The sequence below is a fragment of the Bactrocera latifrons genome, unplaced genomic scaffold (genome assembly GCF_001853355.1).
Source record: "Bactrocera latifrons isolate USDA-ARS-PBARC rearing strain unplaced genomic scaffold, ASM185335v1 scaffold_96, whole genome shotgun sequence".
Classification (NCBI taxonomy): domain Eukaryota; kingdom Metazoa; phylum Arthropoda; class Insecta; order Diptera; family Tephritidae; genus Bactrocera; species Bactrocera latifrons.
This window is the reverse complement of record NW_017537667.1, coordinates 731697-748639: the sequence shown is the minus strand read 5'-3', so window position 1 is coordinate 748639 and position 16943 is coordinate 731697. Positions and strand designations below refer to the sequence as shown.

At 36.0% G+C, this 16943-nt stretch overlaps 1 protein-coding gene across 2 annotated transcripts in view; it reads left to right on the top strand.

The window, feature by feature from the left end:
* The window catches only part of LOC108977864 (protein neuralized), a 39325-nt gene extending 23114 nt beyond the window's left edge, over positions 1-16211 (top strand). For both annotated transcript variants that reach the window (XM_018947822.1, XM_018947821.1), the window contains exons 2-3: positions 13204-15023; positions 15139-16211. In XM_018947822.1, the coding sequence (XP_018803367.1) occupies positions 13204-15023; positions 15139-15399 (2081 nt within the window). In that variant the 3' untranslated portion in view covers positions 15400-16211. The remainder of the gene's footprint in view (positions 1-13203; positions 15024-15138) is intronic.
* Positions 16212-16943: the final 732 nt, after the last annotated feature.

The window sequence follows — 16943 nt, the reverse complement described above, 5'->3', positions numbered from 1 at the left end:
TTATTAATTTTAATATTTTTTTTCTTTTAATTTTATTTTTATAAATTTTTATCATTATTATTATTGTGGATTTTTTTTTGTAAGATATTAACATTTGTTCAGCCACAAACGATTGCGTCAAACGCTGCTATGTGACACGCTTCCGTTAACCACGCGCTTCATTGACGCCTACTCCAACATCTGTAAAGTGCACTTGTTTTATTAGCGTTAACACCAAGTTTTATCGAAGCAGTGCATTATGCTAATCGCTTTTTGCATATTTAAATAAAAAGGAAAACTTATTTATATTTTTGTTTGTCTGGGCGTTTATAAATACATTGCATATGCCTACCATATGAAATCATTCATAACTTTGGTATTAATTGTGCGTTGCGTGGCGGTGCCAATGCCCACACACACTGAACGCTGACAGTTCAAGCTTTTTTTACATTTTGTTTATCGTTGAATTAATCGATTTCCACTCGATTGTGTCACAATTTATTATTTATTATATTTTGCTAAGAGTACACTTGTAACCTGTATGCATACAATTTTTTTTTATATAGAATGTGGGTGTTTGTTTTGTTTGACAGACTGGTTTGCACTTTCTGTCTTACATGAATACAGCACTGTTTTCACTTTTTCATTTATTTACACTACGCCTTTTGAAAACTGCGTGGTCTGTTGCTGCGTTGGTGTTGTAATTATGAAAATTAGCATTTACAATTTGATCGGTCAGTGCTGAGAACTTAAAATGTTCGTAGGTGTTGAATGGACTTTGATTCTATTAGAGCTTGTAAACTGAATATTGATATGCTAAACTATGTAAAAGTCATAGCTTCAATTAATTGTGTTAGAAGTTTGATTTTAAAATTTACAATATTCTCTCTTTTATATCACTACTTTGACGTCTGTTTGTTTTCAGATTAACACCTAAATTTTGTTAATTTAATTTTCTTTAATTATACCATTGCGTTACGCTTGGCATATACATATGTTTTATTATTTAATATTTGTGCTATTTTTTGACATAGTTAAACCATTTCATGCATTTTAATGAATACCTCGCGTATAACTTCAAATAGTCACCGCTTTTAGCATCGTCATTGTCTCAATGGACACTCAACCTACGCATTTCCGGTTCCAATTACAGGCGGCAACTTTGCTTTTACTTATTCAACCATCCAATTCATATTCCCCGACAAGCCTTTGGCCATCTTTCAACACGATTTTCTCTTCCTGTCCGCAACTAATTGCCGAAGTTCGATTTTGTATCGCCGTTTTGATTGTCTACACGTGTCATTTGCCGGCCCTATTGTGTAGCGTTACACTTCCGCCCACTGTTTTGCCGACGCGTGCCGACACTAATTTGCTTTACGCCATTTAAAAATCATTACCGGTATAAAACAACAGCAACAACAAGTAAAGTCAACGAAATCAATGCTTTAACGCCACACTGGAACACTGCTCTCCTTTATTTAGTGTTGGCATTGTTGTTATTGTTTCAGTGTTGCGCTAGTGGCACGTGACCCGTCGGCACGCACCCCATTGGCTTACTAATATGTTTATACATACGTATGAATTAGACGGGGTAGGCGTTGATCGCATTGACCTACGCAAAATGTAAAAAGTCGCGTGGTGCAGTGATTTGTTAATCATTTCTCATTTCTGTTTCTAATTTCAAATGTTAATTTGTTGGGCATGTGTGTTTTATGTAGGCGCATGCGTCACCGTCACACAAATTTAGAGAAAGGCTGTGGGTTTAGGTTGTAAAATCTAGTAAAATTAAGATTAGCTAATTTGAGGTTATGATTGACATTTTAGAGTTAATTATAACTTGGAGTGTGTTTTTCGGATATATTGACTTCTTTAGTTAAACTTATAAACTATAAATTAAAATAAAATTTCTTGAAACTGATTTTGGGTTTTTAATAAAAGAAAAATTTATTAAAATGAATTAAATCTATTTCCAATTAGAATGTGTAAAAATTATTTAGAACTTGTTGGAATTTTTTGAAAATATGTTGATTTATTGGTTCAAAATTGATACTTAATGTGAAATTTACAATGTATTGAATCTGATTTTAGGTCTTCAATATAGAGATTTTCCCAATTGTGCTTTTTGTATGAAGACAAGAATTGGTTGCTAGCAGACTTAGTTTCGAAATATTACTACACAATTGAAATTAATATATACTTTGGGAAGCAGCATTTCATCCATTCATTAATGCTTTTTCTTATTTATTTAATCCACTGGATTTTATCCAGTTATCGTTGCTTCAACTTATGCCTCAAATTACCTCATCGGCGCGGATGAAACACACATACATACCATATGTTTGTATAAGTATGCATAGAGATGTATGTAATTAGCTTTATAGCAGCAGCTGCTAGCTTGTGGGCATCGCGAGCAAGCATAAAATTTTTCTAGTCGCTCAAATTGCTTCCCAGTTCAACAACACCAAATAAAATTTTCTGCTCTAAAACATTTCTTTGGCATTAGAAAAAAACCAAATAGTGTTTCTGCTCCGCCGTGTGAGTTTGCATGTGGATGTGTGTCTATAATGAGCCATCACCATGCCACCCTACCACAGCAAACAATTTTCTATGCTTATTTCTTTGCTTGAAATTACGCGGTCTCTTTCAAATTGTTGCTTCATTTTCTACCTATACCTATAAACATACAGATACTAGTGTGTTTATGCATGTATATAGGCATATCTTCAGGCGTTTGTACTTTGGGCACTGAAGCATGCGACCCCTTCTGAGAAATCGCTTCAACACTGCGGGCGTAGCTGCTGGTGGATTGCATTGTGCACACAGTGCAACTATAAATATATGAGTGTTTGTATGTATATACATATGTATATAAACAAGGCAAATGAAGCCACCGCGGAATTATTTTTACCTTGCTAGGCTTCTACGTTACAATTTCGTACGTTTCGGTTGCTTCTCAGTTTATCGAACCGTTGAAAATGCTGGCAGGAGATATACAATTGTAGAAAAATATGTATATGGAGCACGGGGATCAGCGCAGCAACACGTTAATAAATATTTTGTAATTTTGTTTACGTTTTGAATATTTCTATTGCATAGCACGTTTGTAGGTAGTTTTGATGTTATTTTTCCAAAAATTGCTTGTGCATTAAAAACGAATTTCTTTAAATGCATTACCTTCAGGGAGCTTGGGCTGCAGCTAGAAACGATAGCAACACGCCATTGCGCTCAATTATAAATTTGAGACTTGAGCCACTTCACGCATCCATAATTCTTTATTACTTCGTTGATAATTATACACACATAGAAATATAGCATGCACTTAAGCACAATGAAGTGACGTACAAAATTTCATAAGTTCATATGTTTCAATTATAGAAATTAATCTGTTTTCGCTCATAACATCCCGCTTTTGTAGATATTATTTCAGCTTCATACCTCATGAACACATCATTAGTTAATGTGTTGCGTATGACGATATTTATAGTATCTGGAAATGCAATTCGACTCCCAGCGCGTTTTGAGTTCCCCTTTTTCAAAATATTTTTTTGCTGTTAGTGTTTGTGATGTTTTGAAAAAAATAAATAAAAAATAAAAACGTATTTGGCCTTCGAACAAGTAATGGGTTCAACTGTTATATGTATATATCCATGTGYGTGTGTGCTTTTATAAATATACAGCGGTATGCTTTTTATCTTCATTTATGCCCATGTACATATGTTTGTATGTATATTGATGCAGAATTGAACTTTTTTTGCTCCAGCTATTATGCTTTAATTAATTTAAAGAAACACTCATTATGTGGTTATTATACATACGCAGAAAATAGGAGAGAAAATTGTGTCGGTTAGTTTTTCATTTTGCCGCTCCAGCAAGCGTCAAGCTGTGCTGGTCAAGAGTTCTAAGGCCATTCGCACTCAACTCTGTTGCGGTTAGGTGAAGTTTTGTTTTTATTGTGTTGCGCCACAATATTTTTTTTTAGAAAATTGCAATGATACATTTTTAACACCAAATACAATGGAAAAAATTGTAGTTGAGTTCGTTTATAATTCAAATATTGAAGTGAAAAAATTTTTTTAATATACATACAAACATGAAATTCAAAGAAATCACCTCCAAAACTCTGTAACTAGAGATAGAAACTCAATTTTCGTAATTTTTATGAATACAAATTTATTTAGATAATTATATTGGGTAGACGAAAAAGTCTTTTCGTATTTTGATAATAGATGTCATTGCAGTCGTTAATTTTATATAACTGAGAAAAATTCGAAATTCGACGAAGAACTAATTTGGCAACGCAAATAGACATGTGTATACATATAATTTACATATTGTTGTAAAAAATTTATATTTGAAAGGTCACATTCAGTAATTATATAGAAAACTGAAATCATAAAATAACAATAGCTTAGTCTCTATTATTATTATTTGCCTGAATTTTTCTATTCGCCTTCACTTTTTATGCGTATCTCCCTTCATACTTATTTTTAACACTTCTGCTTGTGTTGCAATCGTTTTCAAAAGTCACAAATCGCAAACTGAAATTCACCACAAATCGTTGGTCAACTTTGGATGTCTCGTTATGCATTACTTGTTTTACATGCTCTAATAATAATGTCTGCAATTTATCTATTATGTTACATATTTTTTTACTTTCCAAAAGATATCGAATAACTGACTGTTTCACCGATTTTGTCTCCGCTCGAATTCGCAGTCGTAATGTAGAAGCGTGTCGCTCTGTTTAATTCAGCTATTTGACGTAATCGGCTTGTGTGGTTTCATATAACCAAAGCTTCATATGAGTCTAAATACTGTGTATGTAATAGCTTTGAAGCAGTGCATTGCACTCAACTTTGACCTCAACGCTTGCGACTGACAATTGTTCAACTGCTACTGCTGCATTCATGTGCATCTATTCTCGCTTGCTGAAATGCCCGCGCTATCAATTTTCTCATTGCAAGTTTTTTCTACAATTTGTCGCAATAAAATTCAAATGTGCGCATTGCTTCTCTTATTTTTGCAAACAAATAAAATACTAGCGGAAATGCGCCGCAGTCGCCAACAAGTGCAATGCCCACAACAATTCAGCCAGTCGGCTGTTAAAGCCTTGTGCACATTTTCACAGATTAAGAAGTTCATCACACTCACTGCTCAGCCGTTTGTGCAACTAAGCTGCTGACTACTCGTTTGTGCTGCCGCTTCTTTGTTACACACACACACACACGCTAAAGTACGCAACACGCCTGCGTTGTCCCTTCCCTTGTGACTGGCTGATTTTCTGCGATAAATACTTGTACTTGTACTTGTTTACAGTTTTAGTGGCATGTAAGTAGACTGTTATGTGTGTAGTATTGCGGTTTATTCGCAGAAATTGCTGCTTCAATTCGCTTTTGTGGCTTCCCTTTATTGTGTTCACATTCAAATGTTGTTGTGTGTAGTTCTGCGCCATTGCGCTCCACTGCCTCCCATGCTATAGAAATCTGAAATTGTGCAATCAACGGAAGTGGTCATCGCCGGCCAGCGCCAGCAAACTGCGTGAAATGATTTTAAGCATCTTTTAGTTGCCATAAATTGCAGTTGTTTTCTTATTGTTTTAGCTGTTGATATTTATTTAATAATTTTTTCTTAAAATCTGCGTACTTTTAGTTTGCAGTTCAACTTTTGATGTGTACATACATATATTTTATTGATCGCTGAGTGAATGTGACATGAGTTCAGAAACCTCTTGCTTAGACAGATTTGACAAGCCTGGGAAGTATCTCTCAATATGCTTGTCAGTGGCTGTTGAGGAACTAGAACCATTCGTTCTACTCAACCACGATCCCACGATCAAATCAAACTCCTGTGGAATTTGGCTACAATGCGCTCAGCTGATGTTTTTTTTATAAATATTTTTATAAAAGTATGTATATAAATGATCAGCATAACAAGCTGAGGCTGATCTTCTCATGTTCGTTCCATCAGTTTTTGAGATATTCAACCGAAATTTCGCCCACGTCTCTTTTTTTCTGAAGAAGCTTCTTATTTGTCGGAAATTAACCGATTCATATAAAGTTCTTGCATTTGGAAACTTTTTTTATTTGACAAGGTATCCACAAGAAACGTCATACGTATGTTGAAAAGTATATTTTCATTTCAATTGTCACTCGAATGATTGATGGCAGCAAGTGCAACGTGCTGTGGAAACGCTATTAGCGTTAATGCAACACTAATATAACTTAAACAAAAAAATTCACTTACACAAGTATGTAACAAAGAAGCAATTGGCAACTGCTGTTAGAGGAAGTGGGCAACTGCGCGCAAAAAGTGCTCAACATCAATAATGAAAGAAAATATATATCAATGCATTAAATGCGATAGTAAACTTGCAATGCCAATGATGTCAGGCATTTATAGTAAATATTTGTATGTATGTAGAAGMGCAAAAATTCATTCATAAATAGTACGTGGCGCATGCTTGCACGTTTAATTGAACGGAGTCCGTGTCGCCGAAAGGAAATCACGTACTTTATATAAATTTTTTTCATAGGAAAAGAATAGAATTAAAGTAGAAAATATGTAGTAGCCGTGACCAGTAATAATGCGAAGCTAAAAGCGTCGGTCTGGCCACTGTCTTAGCATTTAAAAGATGTTGTTGTCGCTTTGTTGACAGCAACAAGTCTTCCGCAAGCAACGTTCTACGGCCACAAGTGCTGCGCATGAATGAGACGAGCCAAGCAATGCAGTGAATGGATAAATCAATGATCAATGATCATATATAAATAATATTAGATGTAAAACAAGCGTCAATTTGTAGTTTGTTGTTGCAATATAACTGCAAAATATTAAAGCAAAACAAAACGTACTAATTTTTGACTAGAGACATGAGTGCAGCCAAGTAATAAGTGTTCTCAGGCGTATGTTATGTGCATAAATTTGTATTTATTTGTTTGTGTATGTATATACATATATGTACTCACGAGTGTTTTGCTGGCGACTTCCGTATTAATTTAATAAGCTTGCCACACGCACTCACACTCTGTGTTGGCCATTTGTTGCACATAATTAATGTGCTTATTATTTATTTCTACATATATTAACTGCCGTAGACTGACTATTCATAAGCTGAAGCATGTAGAGAAATTATGATTATCTTTTATTTCCACAACATATTCTTCACGATAAATGCCTCAATCAGACGCAGTAAGTCAGTCCTCTGAGCATAATCGTTATCGTCGACGTTGCTGGAATGCTTGTAAGACTGCGACATTAGCTAATAAAAGTTGCCCACAGCTAAAGTTATGGCCGCTTGCTTGCACTATAACTGTAAATATTCATTTAGAAATACAAAATGCGGTAAACTTCCTTAGTTATGCATGTAATATTGGCTTTTATTTACCATATTATGTGTCTGTTGTACTTTGTATATATACATACATACATATGCAAGCGCTGTCTGCCCTACTCGCACCGAATATTGCCAGTTTTCTTTGCTTGAAACTCTATTCATAACAAATTATGCAACGACTGTTGATTCTTTAATTAGTTGCAAGTCATAATTACCTATTTGTTACACATCAAAACTTCAAAACATAGTTGTATATAAAAAAAAAAAAAAAAGAAGAATGAAGTCGCTGGCGCTTGCTTGTTGCGCTGCGATTTTTAACGTTCATGTTGTTTTAGTGCCGTCTTGCTTTGATTTTTCTTCTTTTAGAATTGTAGACAAACAAGCGACTGCTCGTCAAACTCAAATTCCTTGCTGCAAATACATGTATTTTTTTATTATTATGCTTTCAATTTTCACAAATTTTTTTGTGAATTTTTGCAATGAATTTTATTTGTTTAAAGGGACGGCAAGTTTATTTGATCCACCGAGCGTGTGCTCATCCATTGGAAGCGCTGAAGAATTGTCGCTAAGAATGCCGATTTTTATGTGCCGGTGCTCGCTGTAACAGCGTTTCCTTTCTTATTTTCATTGGTATATCGTTTTTGTAAGCGATTTAGGGAAGAAGGACGGTTGACGGCCTTTAAAATTAGAAAGTTATGGCGCCAAGCGTTCAGGCTGCTAAAATGCCGGAAAGATGAAAGTTAGGTTACGAACAAGCCATTAAATTTTTAAACAGCAATTCTTGGATAATACTTGCACATAGTCCAAAATATTTGTTTGTGTTTATTTTTGTATATTTTCGCGAAGTAGTAAGTTAAAGGTTATAATTCCTGAACAAAAAACTACTTATAATACCTAATGCAGTTTTCTATGTCATTTTATTATATAATAATTTTTCTTGAGGATTTTTTCGATCATCGAAACTCTGCTTAAGGTCACTTGAGCTTTTTCAGTGTGGATAATTGTAAGTTTTTGGGATTTTTGAGAAAAGTCCCGTACGCGGTTTATAATAACCACAAAAATATGTCAATATTTTTTTAAAAACAAAAATTATCACGCTATGCCAGTAACTTTTGGACAGCAATTTTTATTCTTCATGGATCTAAGTTACATATATCACTAAAAGTTTGCAATAATTATTTTGTTTTTATATTAAAAATTTATCATATTGTAAGTATGTATACCGGAGCTGTCGCCTTCAATATGCATCCCACACATACATACATACACGCATTTAAACCAACATTATCACAAACTACTACTACCGCATGCACTTGAACCTGCAGCTGCTCATGCGCTTTAATCAAACATGTTTCATGCAAACCCATTACAATACGACGATATGTAAATAAGTGTGCACATATGTATGTGTGTGTCTGTTAGAATGCCAACAACAATTTTTATCTACAACAACCTATAATCAAACAGCCAGCTGATTTCTGTCTTGTAAAGCTGAGTTTGGTTAGCCTGAATCTCTTGGTATGTGTGTGTGTTTCTTCAAGACCGGAAGTAGTGCCGCACTCTCCACTTGGCTATTCATCCAGTTTTTTGCTGTTGCTGCTGCAACTACGTAGACATAACAGCGCTCTTACTCTGCTTACTTCCTTTCTACGGTCGAAGACTTTTTCTCATCCTGGCTTAGTATATCGTTTTGGTTTGGATGCGTGTGTGTCCCCTTCAGCGGCTTGAGAGACCGGATGTGTTCTTAATATTCATCCCGTACATATTATGCATATCCGTATCGGTTGCTGCCGGTTTTAGCTTACACATTGAGCTAAGCGGGTATATATGTATCTGTATACATATGCATGTACTTATGTATGTGTATAGATACATATTTACCTTTAAAATATGATATATTGTATGCTTGTATGTTACCCGCTTGTCTTATATGAGACAAGATTCTGATTTTCACCAAGCCGTGTCTGCCCTAAATAATGGCCCCCCTGCTTTTGCGTGCACATGAGATCCTATGTTTGTATGCATGAGTATGCACTGCTCATATGCTTGGCTGAGCCCGTGTCTCAATTGTATTTCGTGTACTTTGTACTTTGCTTTTAGCCGTTGTTGGTGTTGAATTTCAGTTTTAAGCGTGTCTAAGTCCCGGTTTAATGCCCCCTTAATTTTTTTACTTCAGCACAACTTATTAACTGTATATGTATGTATGTATATGTATCTGTGCGTTTAACTACCCTCTAGATGTTACAAATATTGCACATTGCAGTTTTTTGTTTTTCTTACCTCAAAAATTGATTTAGCCAGTATCTTTTACGGGTTTAAATAGATCTTAAGGTATTTATACTTTTTTGTAAATAAATTTATATTTTCTAAAATTAAATATGTGTATGCTATGCACATACAAATATATACATATATAAATATGCATGCATAGGTAAGAATTGTATGTATGTACATGTCTATATATTAATGCACATGTGTATTTAGTTCTCAGTTTCCTTTTGTTTCGATCTCCTTACAACTTTGCATTGTGTATCCACATGTGTTTGTATGCACGTGTGCGTGTATTTTTGGAAATTTGAACATCTGCCGTTTTCATTTGCCTTTACTTAGCATTTCGTCTTTCCCTTTATGTACATTTACTCGCAGTTGCATTGTGAATTTACCTTCATTTGGGATTTTACGTTAACTTTTCAACCCCCGAAAAATTGCTCTGCACTCACACCACCTCATTTTATTTGTTTAGCGTCGCCATAAGGGCGCTATAGCAAAAGTTATACTTCATTTTAATGGGACTCTTTTAGTTCCTGTGGCGCATAAAATGCATTTTTTCTGCTCTCTCTTGGTTTGAGGGTTTGTGCTACTTTTCTCACAATTAAAGGGATGCAGAAATCACCTTTCTCTATTTTTTTGCCACTCAATTGAAAAACACTCTGTGTTCTGAGTGTTCGCACTTTTGCACTCAAGTATTTATTTTTTAGCATTAACTAATATTTCACTCAATAACTTCGCTTATCTGCATGTGAGTGCAATTTAATAGAAATGAGTGTTTTAAAAGTGATTGAATTCAATTGAGCGTATGTGAGAGCATTTAAGACGCGCTTGAAATTGTTTGTGTATAAAAAAAATAATATTTATTTATAAGAAATTGAATGTCTATAGCATAACTGGACTCCATTTTATTAGTACTACGAATAAGTAGAGTTATTCTGTAGAGTTTTTTGCAAGACGGCGTTATATTGTATTCTAAATTATAGTTTAGATCCCGATTTTTAAATTACAACAAAATTTTTTACAAGTTGTACATAGATTTTATGTAGAACTCAAAGACCCAGGTTAACTTGTATCAACTACTAAAAAATATTTTTCCATAAACGTCGCTTTAAACTCAACCTCATGCCGATAATACATTATTTTCGCAAAGTGCAAGGACAACACATCTCTAAACTGAAAAAAATAGAAAAAAATTAATTAATAGTAAAATGAATTAAATCAATTATATTTATAAAATATCTACTATTTTTCATCAAAGCACATTCCAATAAAACCACTACATGCATTATTCATTAAATAAATAACTATGAGATTTGCCCGACAAGACAATCAAAGTTATCTTTTCTTTAAATTAAACTATAAGTGGCAATTCATTGATATATTTACATGCTTTAATATATTTATACATATGCGTGTGTTACATATATACACATTGGTTAATGAAACCTTTAGGCCTACAGTTATCGCAAAATTATTAGATTATCAAAATTGGTCGATTAAAAATAGAATCTGACGAGAGCACGAATATCAAAAGAGCAAAAGAAAGCCACAGTAAACAAATGTTGCCAAACTATGCTTTTGTAAAGAAATGTTTATCTTATCACTTATCTTTGCGGTTACATTTCAGCAAGGAAAATTTATTAAAAACGTTTGGTACCAAAGTTGCTGTATTCAAAAAAGTGCAAAAGAAAACAACAAGCAAAGTGCGACAACAGCACGCCAAACAAATAACGATTGTGGATAAACACAACAGTGACAGTTGTTTCCTTTGTGGCTTAAAGGCAAAAAAGTTTGCAAAGTCTGTTGTACATACATATGTATATACAATATCTGTGGTTGGTGTAGAAGGCATACACACACAAACATATGTTTAAGAACATACATAGGTAGCTGCTTTAAGGACAATTAAGCAAAGTTTTGAAGTTTGCGCAAAAGCAATTGACATACATTTTCTTCATAAATATGTATGTAGACGCTTACCAAAGGGACCGAATAGGCCAGCACATGTCATTAATTATTTTGCGAATTATTTTAAGCGAAAATAGAAGTATTCCGCTGCAAACAGCTCAACATAACCTAACTTATGTTATACAAACACACATACATACCCATATTTATAAGTGTATTTATAAAGTTGTAGCTGCGCAAAGAAATGCTGGAGAAGGGCGCATATAATTAATTTGCGAATGTGCCAAGAAAAGCCGAAGCAGTTGCTGCAACGGAATGTTAAAAAATAAGCATAAAAGTAAAAATTGCAAGCCACAGCACCCAGCAGCACTTGCGTTCGACAGACGGTCAGGCGGTTAATGCTTCGACTCACCTACTGTCAAACGGCTGCTGCTGCCTGCCTGCAAAAGAGCAACACATCACACAACATAGCATAGCATAGTGTGACATATGTACATACATACTTAAAAATGCATAATGGTATTCGTGACGGCTGACGCGCACAAGAGCAAAGGCGAAAAAATTGAATTTAAATCAACCGCAACAACTTCAACGACGACGCCATAAGGACGCTCCCGGACGCGTGCCACTTACAAAAAAAATTCGGAAAAAAAATAAAATACAATATATAATGGGATGAACAATCAGCTTACCCTTCGGAAAGTAAAGCCAAAAATAGGCATGAACGCAACAGCCGCGCAGCCGCATCAGTAAAATTAACATGCCAGCACACACAACCACGAGTTTGTATATGTATGGCGCATACGCATGTGCACAAGTAAATTCACGTTATGCATACACATGTGTTGAAACATTGATCCAAGGTAGCAGATATCATTCTACGCTATTACATGTTGTTGTTGATTTTTCATATTTAGATAAGCGCAAGGATCAAGTATTGTGAAGTAGCATCTGTTGGTTTGGTGCGACTTCAAATTAAGGACAGGCAATGAACCGGTTGGAACGGCAAGGATAACAACAACGTTGGTGCAGAAGACGCTACCTTAAGCAAAACTACAACAAATGCCATTGCAGCCAAGCGTGCTGTCCTGTATTACAAGGAAAGCATTGCGTACGTAGTAAGCAATTGTTGTTGCACGTTTCATGTCTTCACATTTTTGCCTTTATTTCGAAAATTCGAAAATGGGCATGCGCCAGCTGCTTTTTGCTTTTCAAGTGGACAAGGATTTACGAAAACGTTTGTGCGTATATACAAATGTGTATGTATGTAAATGCTCAAAATAGGTTAGGCTATTCGTATGTATGTATGTCGATCGACCATTTATGGTATATGAAGCATGTAAAGTACTTAATTGTGCCTAAGGATATAATCTAAATAAGCGACGGTTTCTTTGGTATGTTGTAAAATTATCGAACCAAAGAAAATATCTACCTATACTACATACATATGTATGTACATACRTACATATAAATATTTCTAGCTCGTCTATAAAATTAATTTAAAAAATATGTTTTTATTTAAAAAAAATTTATTTTATTCCCTGCAAAGATCCGCCAAATTAGGCAACTAAAACGAATTTCGGCACCAAAGCTACTGAGCACTAATGGAGTCAGACTCCAACTCGTATACCCACACATATGTACATACATGCACATATAATCTTTATTACATTTATTAGAAATATATCCAATAATTTCTATACTTCTTTTCCTTGCAGTTCGTCGCTCGCCATCTTCCTGCCCAGGTCCCAACAACTTGCCACCCCTCCAATTCCACACTGTACATGGCGACAACATACGGATATCACGCGACGGCACTTTGGCGCGTCGATTCGAAAGTTTCTGCCGTGCAATCACCTTCTCAGCACGTCCGGTGCGCATCAACGAGCGCATTTGTGTGCGTTTCTCAGAAATTTCTAACAATTGGAATGGCGGCATACGTTTCGGTTTCACCAGCAACGATCCGGCAACACTGGAGGGTGCGCTGCCTAAGTACGCGTGCCCCGACTTAACGAATCGTCCCGGTTTCTGGGCGAAAGCGCTGCACGAACAATATTGCGAAAAGGATAATATACTTTATTACTATGTCAATTCGGCTGGGGATGTGATCTATGGCATCAATAACGTGGAGAAGGGCATCATATTGAGCGGCATCGATACGCGCGGCTTACTCTGGACTTTGGTGGACATCTATGGTAATTGCACTGCGATTGAGTTCTTAGATGCGCGCGTTTATATGTATCAACAGAGCGGTAATGGACTCGTGGCCGCCGGTGTAGCATTACCTGCCGGCAATGGTGGTGTTATTGGTGCTGGTGGCACATTGCCTGGTCCACAAATACCACTGAATCCACATCACCCACATCAGCAATCGCGTCGCTCATTGCCAGCTGTCGAGCAGGATTTGGATCGTCATGTATTGCCTTCAATGCAATCGCTGAACATTTCCATGGAACAAATGCCGTTTGCACAAGATATGGCCAATGGTCTGCCACCTTTACGCTATAATGCCAACGGCCGCCTCATACCGGTACCCTTTCACATTACCAAAGGCCGCAATGTGCGTCTCTCCATGGATCGCTTCATAGCGTCACGTACAGAGAATGACTTCTGCCAGGGTTATGTGTTCACAGCGCGTCCCATACGCATCGGCGAGAAGGTGATTGTACAAATACTTAAAACCGAACAAATGTACTTGGGCGCATTGGCGCTGGGCCTTACCTCTTGCAATCCGGCGGGATTGCAACCCTCCGACCTACCCAACGATTCTGATTTTCTACTCGATCGCCCCGAGTATTGGGTGGTGAGCAAGGATATCGCCTCACAACCACAACGTGGTGACGAGATCGCCTTCTTTGTCGCACCCAATGGTGAGGTAACCATTAGCAAAAACAATGGCCCTGCCGTTGTTGTCATGCATGTCGATCAATCACTGCAGCTGTGGGCTTTCCTCGATGTTTACGGTTCCACACAGTCGGTACGCATGTTCCGCCAACAGCTACCCAATATGGTTAATTATCCACAACAACCGCTCTCCGCCGCACCGTCGACACAACGCCTTCCCCAACACGGCAATATGTCAATTGCCGATTCGATGAATAGTCTGAATAGTCAAATGTCTGAATCGCGCAAAATGTTGCACACCTCTGCACTCACTGTGGCATCACACAACACCATGAACAGTTCTGCGGCAACGCTGGCCTCCATGACGGCCAATGCGGCGATAGCGGCACAAACTCATTGTAATGTACCTGCAGCGACGGTGTCGACGGTCACGCCCGTCACCAAAACCAATGGCAATACCACGGCGACGGCGACCGGTCACATGATCAGTATGCCATCAAGTGGTGATCTCATACAGATTCAGCCGAACGGTGGCGGTACTGTATTGGTTGTGAATTTGCCACCTGCGAACTCGTCACACGAACTGAATAGTCTGAGTGGTAGTGGTAATGGTGTGAGCGCGACAAGGCAGCCAACATCGGGTGTACTGGCTGGCGCTTGTTCGACAACGATAACCAGCAATCAGTACATTGAGGTGAGTAGCAACGCAACTAATAAATATATATTCAAACATATGCTGAAGTACTACCATATAATTGCCAACAATTCTAACCTATAATTTTATTTATTTACCTTTAATTCTTTTCCAGCCTGTGTCCTCGTTGAACGGTTGCAATTCCACTCAGGAGATGAATAAATGGAAAGATACCGTCGATCACAGTGGCAATGGCAGCGCTGGCGCTGAATGCACAATCTGCTACGAAAATCAAATCGACTCGGTGCTTTATATGTGCGGACACATGTGCATGTGTTACGACTGCGCTATCGAACAGTGGCGTGGCGTCGGCGGCGGTCAGTGTCCACTATGTAGGGCCGTCATACGTGATGTTATACGTACGTATACCACGTGAACGGCACAGTGAGGCACACAAAAATAATAATACAAAAAATTAACCTGAAAAAAGGCGAAATGGAATGCAACAAACTACGCTAATGCCAAATGTAGAGCCGATTTTTTTTTAAATTAACAATTTCGCGTTACAACAAAGCATTAGATTATTACAATAATATATAAAACAATGAGAATGTGAGAGTGTAAGATGAACACGTAATTCCTACATTAGCTGAAATTGCCTCCTAACAACGTATATAATACGCGTATCCCACAAAAGGAAGCAAAAAATTGTGAAAAAAGCTATTAGGCAACAGTAAAACCGTCAAGTGCTTAAATTAAGCATACAAACTGTTACTCGCAGTCAAAGACAGATGAGATGAATGAAAGGTAATCGATATATGACCGAATGACTAAACAACTCGCAATTTTCTTAGAAGACTACATACATAATTAATAAAAAATGCAACAAAAACAAAAACTGTCCAAAAATATAAGAGAACACAGCACTTATGATTAAAAATAAACTAAATTGTAATTAAAACGTATTAAATTATTAGTAACGTTAAAAAGCAGACTAGAGTACTTTAAGAAAAGAGCGAAAAAATAATAACCTGATTTAAAAGCAAAAGAAAAACAAAAAATGCATTTACTCTAAAGCAGAGCAGACACGTGTAGATTTTGTATTTAGTACCTAGAAGTTAGAACTTAAATATAATGCTAATTCAAACAAAGACCAAATGCAGAGTAGTGTTCAGAATACGGCAAGAATTGCAGCTGAACGCTGTTAACATGCAAATTGTAAATTTAAATTAAACTCAAAACATAAAATGCAAACGCAAATAACAAAATAATTAAATAACAATTGTAACAGAACAATATTCTAAATTTGTGATTTTATAAAAGAAAAGCAAAAAAAAAAAAAATTTCTATAATAATTTAAGCAACGTTTATTGGCGACGAAATTATAATGAAATGTAGTTATATAATACTGTAATTAGTAATATTTAATCCAAAAATATTTCAATTTTATGGTGTTTTCAAGTGAAGTCCAAAAATGATTTGTTTTGCTTAATGTTTACTTAATATTGTGTGATTAATTATAAGGCTGATTGAATGTTGAAAGTTTGGCTTAGATTTGTGCGTTAATATGCCTATAGTTTTCTTTAATGAAATTAACTATAAATACACATTTTTGCTTGTTTTGCTGAAAGTATTTCGAAATGTTTATTTTGAGTGTCAATCAGAAGTTTTTTAAATTGCGTTAATAACCTCGCTCAATTAATCACATACTATTTTTATTGATAGTTACTAACGGTATTGCACACTCTCTATTTACCGTTAGTTAGTTCAGCATTTTTTAATAAATCGTGAAAAATTCCTAGTTACTAGTTAAAGCGCATTTCTGAAGCGTAATGTAAAAGAAACATATAAGTCAGTTTCTTGCATGCCACATTTTTTTATGTATAAACAAAACTGCCACAAACTGTTACAACAAAACTTTTGAATGCTAAAAGAAACTTGCTATTCTTTGCTATTACTAATGGCACAATAAAAACTGCC